General features: G+C 52.6%; 3 protein-coding genes across 3 annotated transcripts; 2 read left to right on the top strand and 1 right to left on the bottom strand.

Moving 5' to 3' along the window:
- Positions 1-612: 612 nt before the first annotated feature.
- TGME49_310520 (3'5'-cyclic nucleotide phosphodiesterase domain-containing protein) lies at positions 613-18,195 on the top strand. Its single transcript, XM_018782630.1, has 17 exons — positions 613-3,545; positions 4,668-5,053; positions 5,552-5,844; positions 6,344-6,448; positions 7,022-7,121; positions 7,485-7,607; positions 7,859-7,956; positions 8,739-8,808; positions 9,169-10,887; positions 11,363-11,584; positions 12,056-12,150; positions 12,706-12,882; positions 13,486-13,522; positions 14,381-14,467; positions 14,868-15,029; positions 15,619-15,794; positions 16,660-18,195. The coding sequence occupies exons 1-17, from the start codon at positions 2,888-2,890 to the stop codon at positions 16,889-16,891; spliced, it is 4,740 nt and encodes a 1,579-aa protein (XP_018635563.1). The 5' UTR covers positions 613-2,887; the 3' UTR covers positions 16,892-18,195.
- Positions 18,196-18,876: 681 nt separating this feature from the next.
- Positions 18,877-19,953, bottom strand: TGME49_310515 (hypothetical protein). The gene is made up of 2 exons (XM_018782629.1): positions 19,549-19,953; positions 18,877-19,482 (listed from the first exon to the last, which is right to left on the bottom strand). Exons 1-2 carry the CDS (start codon positions 19,720-19,722, stop codon positions 19,324-19,326), a joined length of 333 nt encoding a protein of 110 aa, XP_018635564.1. The 5' UTR covers positions 19,723-19,953; the 3' UTR covers positions 18,877-19,323.
- Positions 19,954-20,409: 456 nt separating this feature from the next.
- On the top strand, positions 20,410-22,113 carry TGME49_310510 (hypothetical protein; the record flags this gene model as incomplete). Its single annotated transcript, XM_002364256.1, has 3 exons — positions 20,410-20,719; positions 21,334-21,431; positions 21,676-22,113. 2 exons carry the CDS (start codon positions 20,410-20,412, stop codon positions 21,420-21,422), a joined length of 399 nt encoding a protein of 132 aa, XP_002364297.1. The 3' UTR covers positions 21,423-21,431; positions 21,676-22,113.
- Between the last annotated feature and the right edge of the window lie 253 nt (positions 22,114-22,366).

The following is a 22,366-nucleotide window of genomic DNA, read 5'->3' as shown; positions in this document are numbered from 1 at the left end:
AGGTCAAACCCCCCTTGTCTGCCGCTGGAGGGTGCTTCTTACGAGTTTCGTTCTCTCCATTTTAGCTCACGAGCGTGTCGTCAACAAGTTCGGTTTTCTCGACTGGGTGAGGGAGAAATGAGGAGTGAAATGAACGCTGAAGGACTGTAGCACCCCTGAAACTCGCTCTCTCCTAGTAGGTACAGCAACTCCGAGGAAGGCAGTGACTATAATAAAAGTAGACACAAAACGAAACTCGACATTCAAGCGGCAGGTGAATGGTAAAAGGAGTAGAACATCGGTTTTCTGTGCCGCTCTTGGGCGCGGTCGTGCCTGTTCCGTGGTCTGTAGGAAAGTTACCGTCTAGCGTAGTCAGTCTGAAGTTTTGACATATCATGCACAGCGTAGTCTTCCTTGCAATGTTTAAGAGATAACGCGTCTTATCTTCGCTCGCGAGCTCTCGATTGCCCCGTCGGGACTCCGCGGTCTCCAGTGAAAAGTTTAGAGATGAACTGCACCTGAATCTCTCTGTCCTTCCTGGGCTCCTATCCCCGGAAAGGACTAGGTTTCGTGCGTGTCGGTTCGGTCTCTCGCGTGTGAGAGACCTGCCGCTTGCGATGCGGCCCGAGTCGAGCGAAGACGGAGAAACGAAGGTTCGAGCGCGCGATTTGCCTCTGTTTCTGCCTAGTGAAACAGATTCGAGTTTTCCAGAGCTCCCGGCGGTCCTAATTTTTTCGAAACCTTCTAAAGGCGCAGAGAGCTGCCACACCCGACGTAGGGGGGAGGCAAGCCGCGCCCGATGTGCTCGGCGAAAGGGGGTCTTCCACGCATCGGGCAAATCGACGAGAACTGCGGCGAGAAACGCAACTTTCCCTTCCACTTCATTTCCGTGTTCTTCGAAGTGTGGCTGCGCGAACGTGTGGATTTATTCGGGGCTGCTCTCTGAATGTCTCAACAGAGACCCGTGACGACCTCACGTCTTTCTAGGAAATACCCCTCTCTCCGAGCGACCGCGGGCCACGGCGAAACCCTGCGTTCCACTTTGGGGACTGACCCAGCGGCCAGGCGAGCAACTCGGCGGCTTTCCCAGTCTTTCTCTCGAGCTGGTAAGCGTGGGTTTCCGGATTTTCTTTCCCCGGCTGCCTCGCTCTGTCTAAAAGACACCGCGTGGTCTGCGCAGCAGGCAGGAGTGGAGCGGCAGCGGAACTCTGACTGGCACTGCATGCCTGGCGACTTCTGCTGCGACGCTTTTGCATTGAGACCGCAGTGTTCCTGGGTTCGCAGTTTCCAGTTCTAGGCTTCCGAGGTTGCTGGAGGTGCCTTGAGATAAAAGGCAGCAGCAACGCAAGGGTGCAATCAGCTCTCTGGCGTTCGCGCTTCCGGCCCTGCGTGAGCCTGGCGTTTGAAAAGAACAACCTGAGCTCTCTTTCTTGATCTCGCGAAATCCTTTCCAGTTCCTCTCGTGGCCGTCAGCGCGGCCTTCCAGGCCCCGGGACGTTCGGCCGCGCTTCTCGTCTGCCTTCTCTGTCCAGCCACAAGCCCCCGAGGAAGCGCACAGCTGGAGGCTTCTGGAGCAGCGCGCCACCCCTAGCGATCCGGAAGATCCGCGTGGAGTCCCAGAGAGTCACTTTTCCTCTGCCTCCACTTCGAGACTTGTAAAGCGTTGACGAATCAAGAACTGGGGGGTGCGCAAAGCTCTGAAGCTCCACGAGTTCTGCTGGCTTCGGATATCGTCGTTTTCGTCCAGCTTCGAGACTCCGTTGCTTCTCTCTATTGCCTCGGTTCTCCTCTCGCTTTCTCTGTTGTCGCCATCTCACGTGAGGCCTTCGGTCCGCTCGACAGAGAGCTGGAGTTCCCTCTCTCCGTAGCTGTTTTTTCCTCCGTCTCCCCTCGTCACCCTTTGCGTCTCCTTCTCCTCGCAGAACCTGTTTCGAGTCTCCTTCGCCTCTCTAACCAGCTGCGAGTGACCCTCCCTCTGAGGCAGAAAAAAAGTCTGTAAACGGCATCGTTCCGGGCAGCGTGAGACTCCGCGTTGAACGACTCGAGAGCATCTCGGTGTTCGTTTCTCCTAGCCTCGTCTGTCCTCGCTTCCGTCTGTCTCTTCCAGCTGTGACAACCTGCGCCGGAGACGCTACCTGGTCCTCAGCTGCGTTTCGCCTCGGTTCTCTAGGGCGGTCCAGTGCGAGCGGGGACGGCGCAAGCAAATTCTGAGGATATTCGGCTGCGTCTGTGGCTTGTACACACTTAGCGCGAGGACAGAACGCCAAGCGCGAAACTGCGAGCGTCCTCGGCCGTTGTGCTGCCTGCGCTCGGGGAGGTTCCAGCCGTCGCAGGTGCCGAGAAAATCTCTCGGAAATCGTGCGTATGTTCTCTTCTTTTGGCTGGCAACCTCTATCCAGAGGCCTCACACCGACTGCTTCGTCCCCCGAGGATGCGCAGAGAGTGCGTCGCGCCTCAAGGCCGACTCTGGACGTTCTCTCTCCCCTCCGGCGTCTGTGAAGCGAGAGAAGCCGGCATCTGACACGCGAAGCGTAGGAGCGCGAAACGAAGGTGTAAGGCGCGAAGACCCTGCGGTCCGAGACAAGAAAAAATTGGGTCTGAGAGGCAGAGCCATTCACGGTCGGCAGTCGCAGAAACTGAGGTGAAAGACAGTTTGGTCTGAGGAACGAAAAATCGAAGTGTGTTCACCGAAGCCGAGGGTTGTGACGGCCGCGAGGAACGGCGTCCGCGTGCAGGTCCCTGCAAGATGGAACAGTTCGCGTAGAGGGCAGGACGTCGGTCGATTCGCTTTTCTGAGGGGGCGGCTGCGAAGTCGAGGCGAGTTCGCCGTCTACACTTCTCTAGGGCGTCGCGGAGATGGCCTGCAGCTCGGTTCCGAAAAGAGCCGCGGACGCTTGACAGAATCGAGATGGGGACTCCAGAAAACTGCATGCAGACCCAGGGAAATGGAGAGGCCTTCGTTCCCTTCGGTACCCTGGCCGAGCAAATGAACGCCGCCGCCAGGCAACCGCCGCCTCGCGACCCTGAGGGTGGCGCGCGTCATGCTTGCGTGGAAGTCGAAAGCCGCGAGGACCGCGACAGCCGCAGAGAGTCTGCTTCTCACCTGTCGGCGGTGCTCCCCCTCGGCGAAGGAGGCGAGGCAACGAGCCCCGAAGGCACTTGGATCTCGCGGCTCTCGTGGAAGCGTTCGGCTCCGCGAAGGCAGTCGAGCTCATTCTCGAGACGCTGGAGAAGTTGGAAGCGCGACGAGGGTGAGAGCGAGGAAGCCTCCGACGTGGACGACTACGCAAGTTCGCGTCGAACGTCGTCTGAGTGCGCGAAAGATGCCCGAAAAAAGCGCAGGTCGAGATTCCTGCTCGCGAGGAGAACTTCGCTGGTTGGGCGCGTGAAGCGGCGCTCAACAGGCACCCGCAGACGCGGCGCTGCTCGCTGGGTCCGACAAACTTCCTCCCGGGCGAGGTCTTTCGTCGCAGAGAAGGCTGTGGCCACTTTCGGCGCGGAACTCGACTTGTACACAGGCAGAAATGAGAGGCGGAAGGAGCTGAGAAGAACCTCGAAAACGTCAAGTAAGGTTTTTCGCTGCTCTCTGCGCAACTTCGCCAGCAAAACGCTTCGGCGCGAGACTAATCTGCGTGCTCTCCGTGCACACAAGTAAAGAAAGAGCTAGTCTCTCGAACTCACTATCACTCTTGAAAGCTAAGCGCCGTCAAACCACATTCTTTCCAGAAATGCCTTCCTCTACGTGTAGGTGTCACTGCTCGAGAGCGTCTCAGCTTGCGTCCTGCTGACGTTCGCTGCCCCATGGGTCTTCGTAGATCTGCGTGTCTCTTGAGAAGGCCAAACACCCATGTTTTTTGTGATTTCTGAGAAACGAAGTCGCTCGACTTCCTGTGAAACTTGGTGTTCTCTGTGGTCCTTGAAGCCTTACACTGTTCCCTAGACGCCGTGAACCCAGGTGATATTGGAGACGTCTGTCTACCACTTTATGTGTCTGTAGGATTGTTGGGTTGCAGTTTCTCGCGAAAATCCCTGCAGATCATGAGTCTTGCGTCCCTTGAGTTGCCTCTCGTTTCGCTCGATCTCTACACTTTCTCAGCGCGTTTTTTTCGTTCGATGAACTGAGGACATCTGGTCGATCTGTGTGTCTGTTTCCTCGAAGTCTGTCCGTCCAACGGTGTACGGCGAGACAGAGGAACGTTTTCCTCAACTCTTCTCCTGTATGCAATCTTTGTCAGTTTGCTGGTGGTCCGAGGAGGCACTGCGGCGCGGGAAGTCCACAGGGCCTGAGCCCGGAAAAGGTCTCACCTTTCCTTCTTGCGCGTCCTTCGACTCTCAGGCGGCCTCCTTTCTTTTCTTCTTTCCTCGTTTTCGTCGATCCACTGGTTTTCCTTTGTTGTTCCCCTCTCTCTCCCTTTTCACCGGTCTCTGTTGCTCTCTCTTCTTCACCTCGACGGTTCTCTCTTTCCATCGATTTAGTCGATTCGTAGTTCCCTCGCTCTGTCTCTCTTTCTCTCTGCTCTTTACGTCTCTCCCTTTGTCTCTTTCTCGCCGCCTGTTTTCTCTTCCCTGCTCTTCTTCCCTCTGCTGCCCCCTTTCCCCGAGTTCGCCTGTTCTTTCTTGTTCGCCTGCGTGGTGTGGCTGGCGCATTTTCCAGCTCTCCCCTGTCCAGCTGCTTGTCCTTTCCTCAGTTGCGTTTTCGTCGGAGGCGAGCGGGCTGCGCGGCGTCGCGAGCGTCGGCTCGAAGTCTCATCCGTTCAGTCTGCTGCCTCTCAAATTCCGCGACGAGCAACTGGAGAGCGAGTACGTCGCGACTCTGAACGAACTCTGCTCCTCCCGCGTCTACACATGCTTCGGAGTCTTCGTCCTCGTCTTGGTCGTCCTCTGGCCGTCCATGGGCACCTCGTTCTCGCTGTCTCTGCACCAAGCGGAAGGCATTGGATGTCGTCTCTTCCACCTGCTCTGGATCGCGAAACTCATCAGCTGGTTCCTCCTCCTCATCACTGTCAGTCTCCGCAACAAATTGAGGTGGATCAGCCAGAAGATCATCCCCTTCGCAACAATGCAAATCACTTGGGTACGTCGAGAGAAAGACGCAGACAGAGGGGAGAGGTCTTCTGTGCGTTTGCAGCTCCATGCGTGCTCAGTGGACAGAGTGCGAGGCAACTCGAGGTTCTCGAGGAGAGAGAGACGCAGAAAGGCTCCTCTTCTCGGGGAGAAGGCATTCAGATCCACGGCTCGAAATCACTCGGTGCGGACTGCGGCGTTTTCCTTTTGAACTTCCAGCCGGTCCCTGCTCCAGACAAGCCTCCACTTTTTCGAGGAGACCCATGACGAGCGCGGATCTGAGATGCACGTGACGGTGCGGGGAAGGGGCTGGTGTCCGTGTCTGCTTTTTCAACTTCAGCTCTTTTTCGGAGACATGCTGAAGGCCGCATGCGCGCGTCAGACTTGTCTTCGAGGGAAATTTCCGATTTCTTTTCGCGTTCTTTCCGCTAGATGTTCGCCTCGTCGACGCGTCTTGCTCGAGCTTCCCTGCGTGAGTCTGTTCGAGTTTTTGCGCTTTTCTTTTCAGGGCTTCATCCTCGTGATTGCCTTCTGCTGCGCATATGTGACGGATTTCATTGAGCGGCACAATGACAAAATAAGCCAAATCAACCAAGTGTACGAAACGCATCTCGTGCGCGGACCTCTCAATCGCCGAAAGCTGGTCACTGCAATCAAAACCGTCTCTGCAGACCGTCCTGTTGATTTGGGGCTCTTCACTCTCGCAGAGGACTTCGTCGCTTCTCTCTCGCTGCTCATGCTCCTCACGATGGTCGAAAGTCTCGTCACCGTCGTTTGTCTCGGCTCCCTCATCCCTACTCGGTACGCACTTGCATGCAGTGAGGTGGACGGGGAACGCCATGCGCATGTCTGACAACACAGGTTCCTTTCTCGCGCGTTTCTCGTTTTCCCTCCACCTGTTCAAAGGTGCAGAAGAAGTCAACCTCTCCAGTCGAACCTAACGTCTGGGTGCCTCGGGCAGGCTGCGCCGCGTGTCAGTCCCCTTTGTGAATTTAGATTTTCCTTCGATCTTCACCTCCAGAAAGAAAGGCCTCGGTCGACTCCCGTACGTCATCTGAAGTCCGGGCAGCGTACATGTGGAAGCTGCGTTCTCGAGTTCCATATTTACCAATTCATGCAGCGCTCGACTGAGAGGGGCTTCGGCTGTTTGCTGGAGCCGCAAACAGAGTCAAGCCTGTGTACGACCTTACGGTGTCCTGTGAGTGTGCGCGAGAGACGAGAAGAAAGCGCGTTTCAGGGATGCAACTTCCTCTCGACGGAGTCCACTTCATGGAAACAGACTGTGTGCCTGTTTTTCCAGAACTCGGTACACATGGCCTCTCTACTTGGTCGCTCCCTTCCTCTGTCCAATCCCGTGCGTTATTTGCAACGCCATTGCCCCAGCCTTCATTCTCGGGTCGACCACGTAGGTCTCCTGCGGCATCTTGGAGGAGAGAAAAAGGAGAGCTTTGGGGGGAGGCGGCGGAACAGGAAAAAGGTTTGCAGAAAGGAGTGGAAGGGGGAAAGGGGGAAAGCAGGGACATTGAGAAACATCGAAAAAACTGGGGGAAAAATCGGGAAAAGCGAAGAGAAAATCGAAAAAAATCTGCAGCTCGCGAAGAAAGGAACGGGAAGCTCGAACTCACGCATCTCGTTTCTTCTTCTGTTACAACTCAAAACGGAGGTCACCATTTTTCTCACGGCGCCGCACCAGTTCTCTGGTTCTGCTTGCCACCTAGGTTTTGAAAGCATACTTTCCTTTCTCTCTCTCTCTGTTGGCATTTCGCCTTCTGCGCGACTTCGAAAGCCTTTTGCGTATAAGGAGCGCGTGCTTTGGAAGTGCAGGGAAAAAGCCGGCTTCGAAAGAAGGGAAGCGAAAGGGTATCTCTCGGCTTTTTCTTCTTTCGGCCTCCTGAGCAACAGGAAACGAAGAGAATGAAGATCTTTCCTAAGTTGAAGAAAACCGTGAAGTCCACGGTCTTTGTTCTGTTTTTCGCAGAGTCGTCTACTACTTTGTCTCCATCACTGTCTGGCTCGTTGGCTTCATCGTCCGATACTCCTCCGAGTGCTCGCAGCGCGTCGCCTTCTACTCTCGGGTGGTGAGTCCCCCTTTCTTTTGTCAATTTCGAGAGGCAAGGCTACAGGGTGTAGGACTTCAGTAATGACAGACAAGCAAGCACTGTGCCCTTGCTGTACGCCACCGCTGCAGAATACGTTTAGAAAGCACTACGTTTCGCTTTGTTTCTAAACTCTCGAGTGACCGTATTTTCGGCGAGAACTGACCACGGGGACGCAAGGGGCTCTGAGTTTTCTTCTGTTCTGGTGTACTTTGAGTTGAACTGCTGGGTCGCTCTGCAGCGTCTCTTTTTTTGTTGGAATTCAAGAGTCTAGGGCAGTCGGGTGGCGCGCGTGGATCTGAGGCGAGACTAGACGCTGCGGTGGTTGTGCGCGTTCGCTGGCAGGCCCCCAGAAAAGAAATTGAAAACCTGAAGAACAGCTTGCGTCGATCCCAGAGACATGGCGGATGCACAGCCGTCGAGGAGCTGCAGCATACAGCAAAGTGTATGGAAGCCGTCGTCAAGCAGGTTCGTTGGTCTGTGTTTTTCTCGAGAAATCGGGACAAAGGAAGCGAAAGACACTGTCGCCTGGCGCTTCTAGTAAACGCTGAAGTGACTTTACCGTCATGGTCACTGAGAAAATTTCCTTCGCGCCGCAGAAGCAGAGAAGCAGAAGCACGAGGCAGGGACTCTGTGTAGTGTTTTGACTGGAGATGAAACATGTCGCTGGATCACGGCCTTGAGAACAACCTCCTCGTACATGCAACTCTTTTTTGCAGCTCGAAGGCACATGCATGGCCGCCGCCCGAGACTTCGTTCCTCCAGTTGATGCAGAGGGCAGAGCGAATGTGCAGGAACTGGCGCTTCTCTTGACCAAGTGAGTTTCCTGAAGTCCTGCGCCGCTCCGTTAGTCTAGACGGGCGCCTTGACCTTTCTTCAAACATGCGTTTGTGTTGTGCGCATGCACCTCTGTGGATGTACGGAGAAATGTCCAGGGCGTTTTGCTGTTTCCTCCTGCGTCTTCTGTTGAGTACCACTTGTGAAGTTGTCCGGTCTGATCCTGCAACTGTGCAGTGAGCAAAGTAGACACAAGGAGCTTTGACAAACAACGCTGGATGTCTATCAACGACAGAAAAAAAGAGAACGACCTCACAACTGTAGGTCGGCGGTTGAGACAAAGTATATCGAACCCAGTCGTAACTTGCTGGATCAAAGAGTGCAGAGTTACGGCTTCCGACGAACCTGCCCTGCGCGCATCCAGTCTCGTCACTAAAGTGCTATGTCGAGGCCTTGCAATCGATGCGGAGTTTGACTTGTGCGACGAAGGCAGCTTGTTGAACACAGCTGTTACTGCGGCTGCAACGAAGACTTTGCTGTTTCATGGTGTGCGGATTCCCTTTTCTCTCTCAAGTTCTTGAAAAAGGTTTTTGGGTTTTCAGTTCCCTAGAAAGTCAAGGTATCAGAGAGGGAACTTGAGACAGGAGGTAATGGGGATCCTGAGAGATGGCCCCCGCGCACCAGCATCTTCTTCCGAGTAATAGGAAAGTGAAATCTATTTGGGTGGCAAAAGCTTCCCTGGCTTGCTCAAGAGCTGCCGCTTCTGTCGGTCTCCGGTCTCGCTTCCTTCCATCTCTCTCGGCTGTGGTGGTACTTCTGCAGGCTTCAGGATGTCTTGCGAGGCACCGACGATTTGTACTCCGTGCGACACACGCCCTTCATGTTGGAAACGGTAGGATTCTACGCAAACTTTGAAAATGAAGGAGGGAAAGCACCAAAGGCAAAAGCGGGCGCGTCGCTCGTCCTCCGGAAAAAACGAAGCACGAAGGTGGACACACACGCGTTGCTGCGTCTTCACAGATACCGCCGCGGACTGCTCAGAGCCGCCTCAGAGCATCGCTCAAAAAAACCTCTGAATCCACACCTCCTGAGCCGAGCTGTGTCCGAATATGAGCCGAATCGCAGTTTTGCCCGAACAGGTGAACTGCGCATGTGGACCGAGCAATGACTTTGCGTCGGTCGATTTTGAGGAATCATCTGGCTCCCGTTTTTCGACTTCTGTTCCTCCTCTGCTCTCTGCTGTCTCTCGCAGACGACAGGTCAAGAGCTCCTCGAGTTGTACGGGACGAACATGAGTCGTCAGGCGACGCTGAGTTGGGCGGGCGGCGGTGGCGGCTCTGTGGGTGTGCCGACGCCGGCACTGTCTCCCTCGACTTCTCTGGAGGGGCCGCGGTTCTACGGACAGTCGAAGAGCCCAAAGTGTTTCGCTCCCTCGCTTCCGTCCGCCTTTGGAGTTTTGCCAGGCCTCAATGCGATTCATCAGCCGCCGCTGCGGCAGCACACAGACCCTGTGCGTACACAGACACCGTCCCTCATCTCGCCAGTCTTTCGGCGCCGGTACCAGAGACACACAAGTGACAGAGGGGCGAAAAAGACTGCGTGGCCAGCCTCGTCGCCGGCGCGCGCGTTTCTTCGGGGCTCTGCCGCGTCCTCCTGCTCGCTGCATTGCGGTCCTTCTCCCTCGATAGCGGAGGCTCCCGGGGAGGAGGAGGAGGCGGCCGCGGAGCTGAAGAGGCGCGACGAAAACCGAATGGAGGGCAAGCTCTCCCCTTCAGACCCGTCCCGAGAGAGCAAGCGAAGAGCCAAGAACTCGAGAAGGAGTTGCGTCGCGGCCGCCTCGTCGACCTCAGAGGTCGTGTCTGGGCCGACAGACAAACTCGCTGCGGACAACTGCTACCGGGAGAACGCTGTGGGCCAAAACTCGTACCGAAAGGTCCAGGTGAAGGTTGATACGTTGAGTGCATGCTTGCGGAAACGCAAAGCGGGGAGTTCAGCTCCGCACAGTCCCAGCGCCGGGTGTGCAGAATCCCATCATGGGGACGCATGCTCGTGCCACCAGCCAGAAGGAGAAGGAGCGTCGCCTTGTTCTGGCCAGCGCGCCTGCTTGGAGGGTTTCGATGGCAGCTCTGACAACGCAGAGAGCGTTCAAGAGGACCGCCAGAAGTCCGGCAAGGCCCTCGACACGGTCTGGGCACCACAGTCCGGTTCAGAGCCGTCTTCCATGCTTGTAGTCCCCAGCGCAAATTGGGCTTCAGGCGACTCCAAGAAGCCGTTGAAGTCTGTCGCTGCGAGGGGCGCGAGTCGCCAAAAAGTCGGCTGCCTGGGCCTTAGGTGCTTCGGCCGACGGTCGCGGCGACCCTCGTTCCACCCGCCTGCAAGTCTTTACAACGCGAGGCCCTGTGGGTCTCTCCACCACCGGCGCTCGACGTTTCCCGCGGTGAATGTCCCCGGCAGAGCGTTTGCGCCGAGTCTCGCGGAGGTAGGCATCGACGCTTCACCCTTCTACTCGCTGTCTCCTCTCGGGGGCGAAGGCGTCTTTCAGCATGCAAGGGAGACGCCGTTAGCGGGTCGCAGTGCGCGCTGGAGCCTTCGGAGGGGGGCAAAGTCCAGTGGGAAGTCTGTGCTTTTGGGGCGCCTAAGAGGCAACGCCGGCAGCAAAGGCCTTGAGCTGGGGAAGCAGGTCTCGGAATCAAGTGGCAAACTCAAAGTCGCGTGCAGTCTGAACCAAAAGGAGATAGCGGACTCGATGCTGAGTAGGGGGAAGCGAGAGGAAGAGCGCGACGAGAGAGAGGAAAGCAAGGAAGAGTGGGCGCTAGGCACCTTCGCGTTCGACGACAAAAGGCGACGCGGGTCGGCGAGCTGTCCGTCTCTAGGCGGCCATGAAAATCAAGAAACGGAGAACTCCGTCACGACTGACCACGCATTCGAGGAGCGCGACCTCCTCGGTCTGAACTGCGCCCCTCTCAAGGACGTAAGTCGACATGCAGGCGAGAGAGATCTGCAGGAAGTTGGAACCTCGCAGAAACGAGAGAGAGAACAACTGGGGTTGTGCAACGAAGGTTTTTGAAAGGGTGTGACGGAATGCATTCGAAGAAAAACGCCAGGTGAGAGTTTCAAAGTGTTCTACCCCAGGTCTCCAATCTCGTTTGTGTTGGCGAACCGTGGACAGTCTCTGGCCGCAAATCTCTCGCCTTGTCTAGTTCGGTGATTCCTCGCAACGTCTGGGGGAGACGAGACTTTTCATCACCTACCTCGCACAGTTTGCTTCCTGTGTTTGCTATTTCTGTCCCAAGTCGCTCTTCTCTCTGCTTCTGCCTCGTCTTTGGAGTCTCTCCCAGGCTGGTGCGCGATGCTGTGGCTTTTGTGGTGTGCATGCCTGGGAGTTTTGTGCCTTTCTTTGGTTCGCTGTAGAACGGAAAGAAGTCTTTTCTCGTCTGTTTCTGTAGGCCTCCTGTCGCATCGGCCCCCCGTGTACGAGAAGCAGTTTCTTGCCAAGTTCAGAGGCGCAAATGGCCATCGGCCAAGTCTGGGATTTCGACATGCTCAGCTTCGCTGCGCTCTCTCCTAACCCCCTCGTCGAAGTCGGTCTCGTTCTCCTACTCCCTGAAATCGATTCTCTTCACTGCTGCACCGATCAAGAAGTCATCGTTCTTCTCCAGAATCTGCAAGTAAGCTGACGAAACTAGGCGTCTTCCGGAGCCCTGGCCCGTCGGTGTGCATTCAAAGAGTTGGACAAGATCAGACAAAACACAAAGTCATGTATTTACATGTTTATATTCAGGTCGTGTGGAACATTTCATAGAGCATATGCGTATTATACACGCTTCACATAGTTTATGGAGATATTCTGCTTCTATATAGTAACTGTCAATAGAGAGAGAGACTTTCATGTCCTATATGCAAGTGTAGAGACTTATATATTATGCAGGCGTAAATATTGTTACGAAGTGTATATATACATATATATATATATATATATATATGCATGTGTGTGTTTTTGTCCGTATGTCAGAATATATGGGTGTGCTGGTGGGGACTCGAGTCCTGGAGTTTTTCTGGGAAGATCCTCTGCAAAGCATGAAGCGTTGAGGTGTCTCGAATCCTATTTTGCGCCTTCTGAAGTGTGAGTTGTCTTGTAGGCTCGGTACTTGCAGAATCCGTACCACAGCCAAGTGCATGCAGCAGAAGTAGTTCACACTGCGGCCTGTCTGATGCGGTGCCTCATTCCTCAGCGGTGAGTGGTTTAAGGCAACGATGTTCTGGCGATGTTTGGAAACAACCGACTTTGGCTGAGACCAAGTTGAGGAATGTTGGCAAAGAGGAATTCTCGTTGAAGATATAGAGGGCCTTGATGACTTCATTTCATCGATGTGCAAAATTCGCGTTCACACACAGTCGCGTCGTGGAAAAAGGCAGATGCTCCAAGCGCATGTGCACCTGCCGTTCACCGAGATCTTTTTGTGTTTCCGCTGCGCGGCATCTGCGCCTCTCCTTCCTTTCTCGGGAACTTCACACAGGGTTCATTCTTGTGAGTTGCTCGACAGTCTGAACCGAGGCTTTTTGTGTGTAGACGCCAACGTCTTTGTTCCAGGAAAGGGGGGTATGTTCCATATGCCTTCTGGGGTGCTTTCACGAGCAATCCGTTGCCTCTGCAAGCATGCGCATGTCTCGTTCGACGCGTGTGTACTCCGCGAGTTTCGCGTTCGCGTACCGAAGCGATAGTTCTCCAGTTCGTGCACGACTCAGATCTTCCGTGTGTTTTCTCGCTCATGTTCTGCTGTCTCTTCAGCTCCGCCTTCGCCAATCTGTGCACCCTCGTCGCTGCGGCGGCACACGACGTAGGACATCCAGCGCGGACGAATTTGTTTCTTCAGAATCTCCTCCATCCCCTCTCGATCGTCTACAACGATGTATCGACCCTCGAAAACTTCCACAGTGCTCTTCTCTTCAGAATCTTGAGCGAGATGTGAGACGCGTTCGCAGCCACCCCACCCATTCTCATCTGTTGGTTCTGTCTCTCTTGCAGAAGAAAACATCTTTTTCAAATTCTGTGGCTTGTCACCGACCCTCAACTGGGCGCTGTGATAGGTGCATGCAAAGAAGATCATAGGGAACTTGTCTTGAATGTGTGTACTGTTCTGAGTTTCTCGAGCTCGTGTTGCAACGGGAGTTCGAGTCTAGGTGGACAAGACAGTGCGCTTCTTTCGAAAACCTGGCCATGAAAAGGCCGTCCTCCTGAACAGAGAAAAAGTCATCTACAGGTTTATTGCGTTTCACACAGTCCAAGGTGAAACAGACGTCCCTGTCGAGGAAACGGAGACATTTGACGGTCTACGCCTCTGAACACGACAGTGACAAGCACTGGAGCGTAATGCCGTTTCGGTAGAGCGCGGCAGATGAGGAGAGAGATGTCTCTCTTGCATTGTTTACAGCTCTGCAAATCTTGAAAACTCCAGGGTTCTCCTTTCTCTCGGTGACAGTTATTCCTCTTTCCATTTTTTCTCGCTTTCGGACTTCTCCCTCATTTTGGACTTCTGTTCTTTCGCCTTTTGCTCGTCTTGCGCTTCAGTCCGGACTCGAATGTTTTCTCGGGGCTTCCTCAAGAAGTAAGCATGAGAGAGAGCGGAAATTCGGAAAGCTATGGAGAGCACATTCTTTTTCGTGTGTTTTTCTTGTGGCGTGAAGGGGAGAGAGAAGAAAGAGGAGAAGACGGAGGAACGAGTGATGATCTTTTAGACCTGCAGAGACAGCAGCATCCCGCATTTCTCAGCAGGCGTGCTAGAATGGCCTGTGAGAAAAACGTTTAACTCCTTCCGGTCTATAATCGGACAAGCGAGTCAAGCAGAGAGGCAGCTTTTGAAGAAAAAAGAATTCACAAGACAAGGAGGCTTTTCCACTGCCACCACGTGTCTAGAAAACTCTAGGTGGCACCCATCCTCATATCTCAAAATAGACAGACAGATAGACAGATAGATACATGTATATGCATTAATATGTATATGTATGCGTGTATTAGTTTATATGTATATGCGTGCTGATACAGAAGTGTATACCAGGTTTGGGTTCATGGTGTGAAGTGTGTTTGTAGCCGCGACTGTATGCTTTTATGGAAGCTGAAAGGACTTTGAACGGCAAGAAGGCCTTTCGTTTTTTCTAAAGAATCATCGATTCTTACACCGTTAAGATAGGTGAAAGAAACTGAGCGGTGTCCGCGCTTCGTCACCTGGGCAAGGCGCGGGCCGAAGCTTAAAGACTTTTTCTCGCGAATTAGAAAAAACGTTTTCTGGACTGACACACGCACTCAATTCAAGACCAGGCAATGTTTAGAGTTCTTGTCCCTGTTTTCGTGAAGGATATCAACTTCATCGCGGGCTCTCGTGTCTCCGAGGCCCCATCGTGTCGCCGGGTCACTTTTTCACGCTGCGTGTGCTGTCTCATCCCATGTCCTGTTGCCTTGCACACAGACTTTCCGTATTGCTCGGCAGAACATCATCACCCTCATTCTCGCGACGGACATCAAGCAACACTTTGAGACAATTTCTCGCTTCCGAGTAGGTCTCTTAAAGCAGAGAGTCCACAAGTCGCTCTTTTCTGCAAATGTCGAACTGCAGAGTGCGAGTTGAAAGAAGCTTCAGGGGCCGGCACTGAAGAAGAAAGACACAGCCGGAGAGAGGCGCGAAAAGGCGCGATAAACGGATTTCTCTCCTTTCAGTGGCGTCGCGAGACGGACTCACTGCCACTGGCAGCAGTCCTCTCTGAGACAGCATGCTTGCCTCGAATCGAACCAGCTGGCCTCCGGGTGTCAGTTCAGCCAAGGCCGCCAGGGTGATCTGAGGCACTCTGTGCTCGGAAAACAATGAACAAAATCCTACTGTGATAAGAGACAGAACCGGTCCGACAGCACACAAAAAGAACACCAAATCGAATGGCGATGTTTTTTCTGCCTTGCAGCTGCGACGAAACAGCCCTGAATTCAACTTCTTGAAGAAAGAAGAAGACGACTGGCTCGTTAGAAAAATGATTTTCAAAATCGCCGACATCAGCCACGCAACCGTCGCTTGGGACGCCCACTTCTTCTGGAGTTGCAAAGTCAATGCAGAGTTCTACGCACAGGTATGTTTTGAAAATCAGGGAAATTCGGCTTCCCCGTCACTTCTTGAAAGTACAAGAAAGACAGCTGGATAAAAATTCGGGAAGCAGTTACAGAATGTTTTGAAAGTCAACAGACAGCTTCAGAAGAACCGAGGGAGAAAAAGAGATATGATCCAGGCTTCAGAACTAGCATACTACGCATGCAAAAAATTTACTGATGAATCGAGGCCTCACGACCTGTTGCAGCTGCATGTGTCTAACGAAATGCAGATACAGGCAGAGAGACAGTCAAGAACATATCTGTGTGGGTATGCATGAGTCTTTTCACGTATACATATAAGCCTATACATAGAGATATGTGCACTAAGACAGAGAGCGACTCAAGGAGCGACGTGTGTGTTTGTATTCGAGCGATTTGATGCTTGCGTTCCGTGCTTTCTAAGGTGGCAGGCACAATCGAAAATAGATATGTTTGATTCTCAATAAATAATGACATGTGCGCTTGTTTATGTCGTGTCTGCTTCTCGGAGGTCGACGGGACGCGCGCAGGCTGCTTGGTTCCCTTGTCAGAGACTCACCTTTTCTTGGAATCTCGGTGTTGTATCTACAGGGAGACGCAGAAGTTCGTCTGGGGCTTCCAGTGTCGCCGCTGTGCGACAGAGAAAAACATTTCGAGATGGGGAAGAGTCAAGTTGCTTTCCTCAATTTCGTTGTGGAGCCTTTGCTCCGCGAACTGGAAGCCATCGAAGCTTTGGTGCTACCGCTCGGAACATGTCCGATTATCAGGTACGCTGTCTCAACTCTTTGCGTCTGTCTGATCCACTCGATAGCTTTCCGTGAGGAATTTCATGGATGCCGATTCCCTGCGCTAACTTCCCTGACAGTGCTTAGCGTACAGATAATTTAAGTAGACAGATAAAAGACTGGACGGCGAAAAGACATTGAAGGACAGGCAGAGATAGAAGGTACTGACGTCGAAAGCGGGGGGCACGAAGCAACTCCTTAGGTACGTAGGTCACGAACAACAAATAGATTTACCTAGATAGACATAGGAAGGAGATTTAGATGTAGAACAATAAGGAAATATTAAACTGGTAGGGGAACAGATAGGGACATGGATGTTGAAGGAAGGATCGATACAGAGGGGCGATCTTCATCATTCGCTTCGATACTACGTGCGAACCGCAGTCGGGGGATGTGGATGTGTGCACATGTCGGAATTTGTTTTTTCTCTTTCTGCTTGTGCACAGCTTGTTTTTGTGGTGCATGTTTCCGTCTCCGGTGTCGCGGTGGAGTCAACAGTTTTCTCTAAACTGCTGCTCCCTTGGTGATCGGCCGACGTCGATTCTGTCTTTTCTGCTGTGCACTTCGGTTCGTTTGTTCTACGGGTTTCTCCCTTTTCCTCAGTGCCTTCTTGTCCACTATTCCGTTGTGTCTCCAGAGTTCTTTCTGCCCCCCATGCTCACTTTTTCCATCCAGCGTCGCTCTGTAACTCTTTGTGGCTGTCTGCGTATCGCTGCGGTACTTTTTTCGTCAAATTGTAGATGGTCCCGTCAAGCTCTCACCGCATGCGTCTGGGCATTTCCTCAAAGTTTGTGAGGGTTTGAAAGTGTCACCAGCGAGTTATGTTTTTTTCCACGTCTTTTTTCAGCACCGAGCTGCTGCCGAACTTCGCTGAGAATGTGCAGCAGTGGAAGGCGATCGACACGGAGAAGAAACTCGTGATCCTTGAGAGAGTGATTCTCGATTACGGAGGCTACGGAGCTGTGCCTCCGCTGACTGAGTCACAAAGACGGCAGCTGATCTCGGAATGTTGTCGGCCTCTGGAAGGTCTGCAAGACAGTGCCTGCGAGTCCCTTAGAGTGGGGCCGCGGGAAGTGTGAAGCATATCGTTGACCTTCCTTTGTTTTCCGACAAAAAAATCCATCTAAAAACATCGCACACAGGGCCCCTGGCAGGTGCAGGACATTTGCACAGACGTAGTCCGCCGAATAAATGGCGGAGCCTGTAGAAGGGTGTCTCACAATGCTAGGAACGTTTTCTGCCGAAAAAGTTTCCAAGCCCCAAGTGGGCAGTGCTTTGGCGTCTCGGAAGTCGGCTGGATATTTAGACCGAACTGCGAGATTTGCGAACTAAGATTTGCGAGTCGAGTGGTCCGAAAAAGTGGATCAGATCTGCAAGCGTTACAGGTTGTCCTCTCGGAGAACGGCGAATTGGTGCAATACCAAAGTGAACAAAGCTTGCCGGCGCGTGGCAGTCGTCCGTTCTATCTGAGGAAGGTAAAGGCAGGGAGTTTTAAAAGCTTCGAAGACAGCGGGAAAACGTTTTTCTTTGACAGTGGTACGGTTCAAAAAAGACGTTGTGCCAGAGTGAAATGGGCGTTCGAGGAGAGACGCAATTTTTGTGTATGCCTCGCGTCGTAGAAAAAACCGCGGAAGGTTTCTGCTGTTTTTAAAGGCTCAACACGAAAAGAGCCTCTCCCCAAGCATATGAAAAGCTTGGACTAAGTAGAGAGGGTCGGTGCCGGACTTCGAGAACGCCCCCGAATCCGAAGCTGTTCTATCGGTTTTCTCCTCACCTGGAGAAAGATTCTGCCACCGAGGAGTGGCCAACGTTGTGCGCTCCAGTCCAGGCCGTATTGTTCGCGGTAGCGGGATCGTGGGAAAAAACGCTTTTCAAAACGTGTTATGGGAGTTACGAGCAACAGTGTAGAGGCGGAGAAGGACTGTGGATGTGGGAGGAGCGTTCACCAGCCAACAATTGAAAAGAGTCCGTCCGTTTAGAGGAAATGTTGACTCAAGAAAGGCAATGTTCCTCGATTTCCATGACTAAAGAAAACGGTGATTCAGGCTGGAGAAGAACGCTAGAAATGTTTCTGCTCTTCCACGTCCAACAGTGAAGTGAAACACAGGCTTTTTTTATCAGGGACTGCGTTGCAGCATGTGGCTGTTGTTCTGTCGTTCGCGAGTGCGTTATAGAAAGGCGCGCGTAAACGAGAGCCTCGCTTTCTACCGTTTCGTCGTGTGTTCGCCGGATGTGGAAACCACCAGTTCGGTAAAAATCTTGCTTATTTTCGTAAGTGCAGCAAAAAACGTTCACAGGCAAAAACTGGGGCCGGAACAACTGCTCGGCAAATGCTCAAGCGGAGGAACTAACGTTGTGAGTACGCAGACGCACGGTGGCCTGCTGAGAAACTTTGAGCGCAAACGAGTCTCAGACGCATGGTTTCTTCACACCTTACGACAACCTTTCTGTCGTTTCATACCCCTTGAACGTCCCTCAGAGAACAGACAGTCACAAATGAGCCTTCTAAACGTGCATCCAGTGATGTATCTAGACACCCGCTTGGGTCGAGGAATGATGTTTCCAATCACCAGGTCGTGAAACGGCCCTGAATTTAGCGGTGTCCACACTGGATAAGTTGTTTTTTTACTTGCTAACGATGAACCTGCAAACAGCTACAGTATTCTCCGTTCTCTGCCACCTAAAGGTTTGTTGTATGCCGCGCGAAGGTGGCGATTTGCAGACTAGGCCCGCAGTTGGGTGCGTAAGACTTCTTGTACAGCGTCGTTTCTCAACCTCAACAGTGATGGATCAAGAACCCACTGCTCGCGTATGTCAGCAGCCTTACACTCACGGCATTCCGTAGAGATAAAGTCTTTCTGTTAACCTGTGAACTGGAACGCAGGGGTAGAAGCAACATGGTGGTCAACCTGGGCGCTCAGATGGACCCCTATCTTTCGCAGAAGTTGTTTAATATGAGTATGACTCTATCCTTTTTCTTGGCAGAACATTTCGTTGTTAGATGCTGCGTATCGTCCAAATAACGAAGGTGCCAATTGTTCCCGAGACAAGATATCAGAAGACATGAGCAAGAAACGTGTTTGTACCACTCTATATTGGGAGTTCGGAACTGGTTGTTTACCAAGGACTAGCGTGAACCCCTCTATCCTGTCGAATTATATGCACAGATGGTACGGCACTAGTCAATATTACTCAGTTTAAGCAAAACGGTAGTTCACCGGGACTCAAGTCAGCTTCAACTACACGAAGGGAACAATGGAAATGCACCGGGCATGTCCCCGGGGCGAGACCCGCAAAGTCACCAATATTGTGTGACAGTTGACCTTCAGCTAACAGCGAAAATGTTTCCGTATTTCGGATTTGCTTCTAAATTTTATCAATCTTGGGTAGGGTTTGAACGGTGTTGCGGAGGCACACAGTTGTATCATCCCTGGGCAGTGTGTTTGTTTTCCGTCGAGTCGTGTCCTGCGACGAAGTCTGTTGTCTCGTCTCTCTGCAAACATAATATGCATCATGAGTTGTCTTTTTCCCCTTGACGTTGTTTCTTTCCGTCCTTTCTGTGGTCTGTTTGCGAGTCTAGCTGCTTCGAATCAATAGCGAATGCTCTGTAGTCCTTGGTGTGACCATATGTCCCCTGTCCAACAGTCTGTTGCATATACGCCTGTCGGTTCTGGTCACAGTTAGGCCAGATCGCAAAAAGGTCAAAGAATTTCGTTTCCTGAGTTGGCTCACTGACTTTCTCCGCCTCTTCAGGCGTTAATTTTCGAATTCGGACGCGAATTGCTGCCGAGAAGGTGGCCGATGCGACGTTTCTGTCGGCTACAGTCCTCAGACTGACAAGGAAGTCGACGCGGTCCGCAGGACAAAACAATGGGATCGCGCTGTCTGTACACCAGGCTCTGGTGGGCATTTGCTTAAATATTTCTCTACTGTTCGGCGGCGAGAGGCTTTTCTGTGGCAAACTGGCATCCGCCTGTTATCGTTGCATTGGACCTGACGTCTTGAATCTCGGCAACGAAGAGTACATTAAAAACTTCGGATGGACAGACACCACTGTTGAATTCTGTCGGAGTTTGACCAAGCTAAATAGGAAAGCTGTAGACCACTGGCAGGGCACATTGGTGTGTCCGCTGGATGGTACCGACGAACGTTTCCAAGGAATCCCCCACGCTGTCGACTTTGTGGGATCCAACGACAGGCTGGACGTTTCCCCAAATAAGTCGTGGTTGTACCAGAGTTTCGATACATTTTTCGTCAGCCGTAGATATGTCGGGCGCCCGAACTGCCGGAGGTCCCCCTTGGGCGTCAGGAAGCAGGAGTTGCCGATGAAGCACATGGTGTCTGATCCCGTTTTTCTTGCCATTCTTTCCCCTTCTGCATCGAATCTTCCCAGAGAGATTCCTGCCGCGTTGAAGGCTTTGCTTTCTTTGGAATTCCGTCTCCTCGGACGCTAGTCACTTCCGTCTCTGCCTTCAAGCGTGACTGAGACGTCGGCATATCCTCGGCTCCGTCGAATCTCCGTGTCCCTGTGGAGTGAGGGAAAGCGACCGAGATCGGTCCTCTCGGGTGCAAGAGAGAAACTTTCTTTCTCACGTGGATGACAGATACCGCGGTCATGGTAGAAGTCAAGGAGACGACAGACTCGACTTTTGTCGGGGCTCCGCCCGCCGCCAAGCTCTCCACTGAAGTGGTGTCTGTCAGTGAACTGCCTCAGCCCTCGGTGGATTGTTTTCCAGCTGTCCCTGGCCCTTCTCGTTCTCCCGTCTTCTCTATCTCCCCGCATTCTTCTTCAGGGTCAAATGGTGTCACTGCGGCTGCGGAACACGGTGTGGCGCCACCGCCCTTGACCGGTACAAACAAGAGGAGCTTAACAGCCATGGAAGAAAACACTAGGCGGCCTTTGGACTGTGAGTTTCAACGCATTTTTCCTGTTTTCTCAAGCGTACGAGGCTGCCCGTAGCGCCGGCGCACGGTTTCGTTTACCAAAAAAGGAGGCGTTTTGGGGACAAGCTATTTTGGAGAAGGTGGGGGAAACTTCCAACTGTGAGTCCTCTCCGTGTGTGCGTACACCTGGAGACACACCCACTTTATCGTGGATGCTATGTTTCACAGCGCGGGTGGCGTTTGAGTCCATACCCGCGTCTTTCTGCAAAAAGGAAGAAATAAACTCATTTGGCGACCAAAGGAGAGAGCCAGATCCCGTACGCCCGATCCAGCAGATCACTTGAACTCTGCGAGTCTCGACGGTTTCCAGAAGCAAGTCGGAGCCTGCATGTGCAATATACATAAATCCGTATGTATTTATGTATTTGCATGCCTTGGGTGAATCGAGAAACGCATTCGTGCATTCGTCAGTCGATATGCATTCGTTCTTACTGATCCTTGGACAGGCTTTTCGTGCCCGTTTTCCCCTTGTAAGGGTATTTCTGTTTCTGTTTCGGCGTCCGGACCATCCATCTGCATGTGTTTCTTACCATTAACATCATGTGCGACATCCACTTGCGGATGTATTTTTCTGCAGCTTCTGCACGCCGAGCGCTATTGGCCATGGTGCCGCCGCAAGTGGCGCGGCCAGGCAGGTCGAACGTCGTGACTGAAAGTATTCTTTGAGTCCTTAGTGTAAGTTCTCTCTTTTCAGCTCGCCGCTTTGTGTCATGAGTTGCTTCGTCTGCTCTGAGTGGTCATACTTCTTTTCTTTACTCGTTTGCTCCGTTTCATTTCACCTCTTCTCAATTTGTCCACTGCTTTCCTCACATGTGTCTTCGTGCTTATTGCTCGTCTGTTGTGACTTCATCCTGCTCTGTTCTCTCCTTTGTCTCCAACTCAGCTCTTCTTTGTGCGTCTGAGGTTTGTGTTGTTTCAGGTGACACGTCGACGCACGCAGTTCTTCGGGCTGTTGTTTGTGTACAAGTCCCCCTCTTTGATGTGTGCTCTTTCAAGGAGAATTTTTTGGCTTCGCTTACTTGTCCTTGTTGACTTGAACAGAAAAGAACACAAGGGAGAGTAAAAATGTGATTCCTTTTGAAAAGGTACAAGAATTCTCTACCGCCACAGGTTGAAGGGTCATGACTTGCGCCAGTGTCTTCGTGTCAAATTTGTTTTCCTCTGATCGCGCCTCTTCCCGTCTTGCATGTATCTTCATATGGGCCCCGTTGTTTTTTCTGTATCTGCGTCGACTTTTTTCGCGTCTCTAGTCCCCGCAAGTCTTCCGCTTATTTACTTGTTGAGTTTCTTTTCCTTCTTCCTCTGATTTCCTTCATCAACAGGCCTTATACTCGATACTTCATGTGTTTCTCACGTACCAACTTGGCACAAGCGACTCTCCGTATGCCAGTTACAATTCGTGGCACTGCTGACGCAGAAACGAAAGAAAACAAAGCACGCTGTTGCGACTGTCTTCACAGCTCTTCTCCAGAGACTCCTCTCTGTTCTTCCCACTAATCTTGCAGCTGTGCTCCCCTTTCTAACAACTGATTCATTTCCTCGTGCGCTCTCCTTCGGCTTTCGATTCGTCATACAGAGCGGAGAGCGGGGGGGGGGAGGGGAATTGGAGG

This window comes from Toxoplasma gondii, chromosome XI (assembly GCF_000006565.2).
Source record: "Toxoplasma gondii ME49 chromosome XI, whole genome shotgun sequence".
Taxonomy (NCBI): Eukaryota; Apicomplexa; class Conoidasida; order Eucoccidiorida; family Sarcocystidae; genus Toxoplasma; species Toxoplasma gondii.
This window is presented reverse-complemented; position numbering and strand designations above follow the sequence as displayed.

Excerpts from the sequence above, each read along its gene's own strand:
- TGME49_310520 (XM_018782630.1), top strand. The coding sequence starts at position 2,888 with ATGGGGACTCCAGAAAACTGCATGCAGACCCAGGGAAATGGAGAGGCC. Across the intron at positions 7,957-8,738 it reads CTGGCGCTTCTCTTGACCAA|GCTTCAGGATGTCTTGCGAG; the intron begins GTGAGTTTCCTG and ends GTACTTCTGCAG. Across the intron at positions 10,888-11,362 it reads ACTGCGCCCCTCTCAAGGAC|GCCTCCTGTCGCATCGGCCC; the intron begins GTAAGTCGACAT and ends CTGTTTCTGTAG.
- TGME49_310515 (XM_018782629.1), bottom strand. The coding sequence starts at position 19,722 with ATGCCCACCAGAGCCTGGTGTACAGACAGCGCGATCCCATTGTTTTGT. Across the intron at positions 19,483-19,548 it reads CGCCTGAAGAGGCGGAGAAA|AACCGACAGGCGTATATGCA; the intron begins GTCAGTGAGCCA and ends AACTGTGACCAG.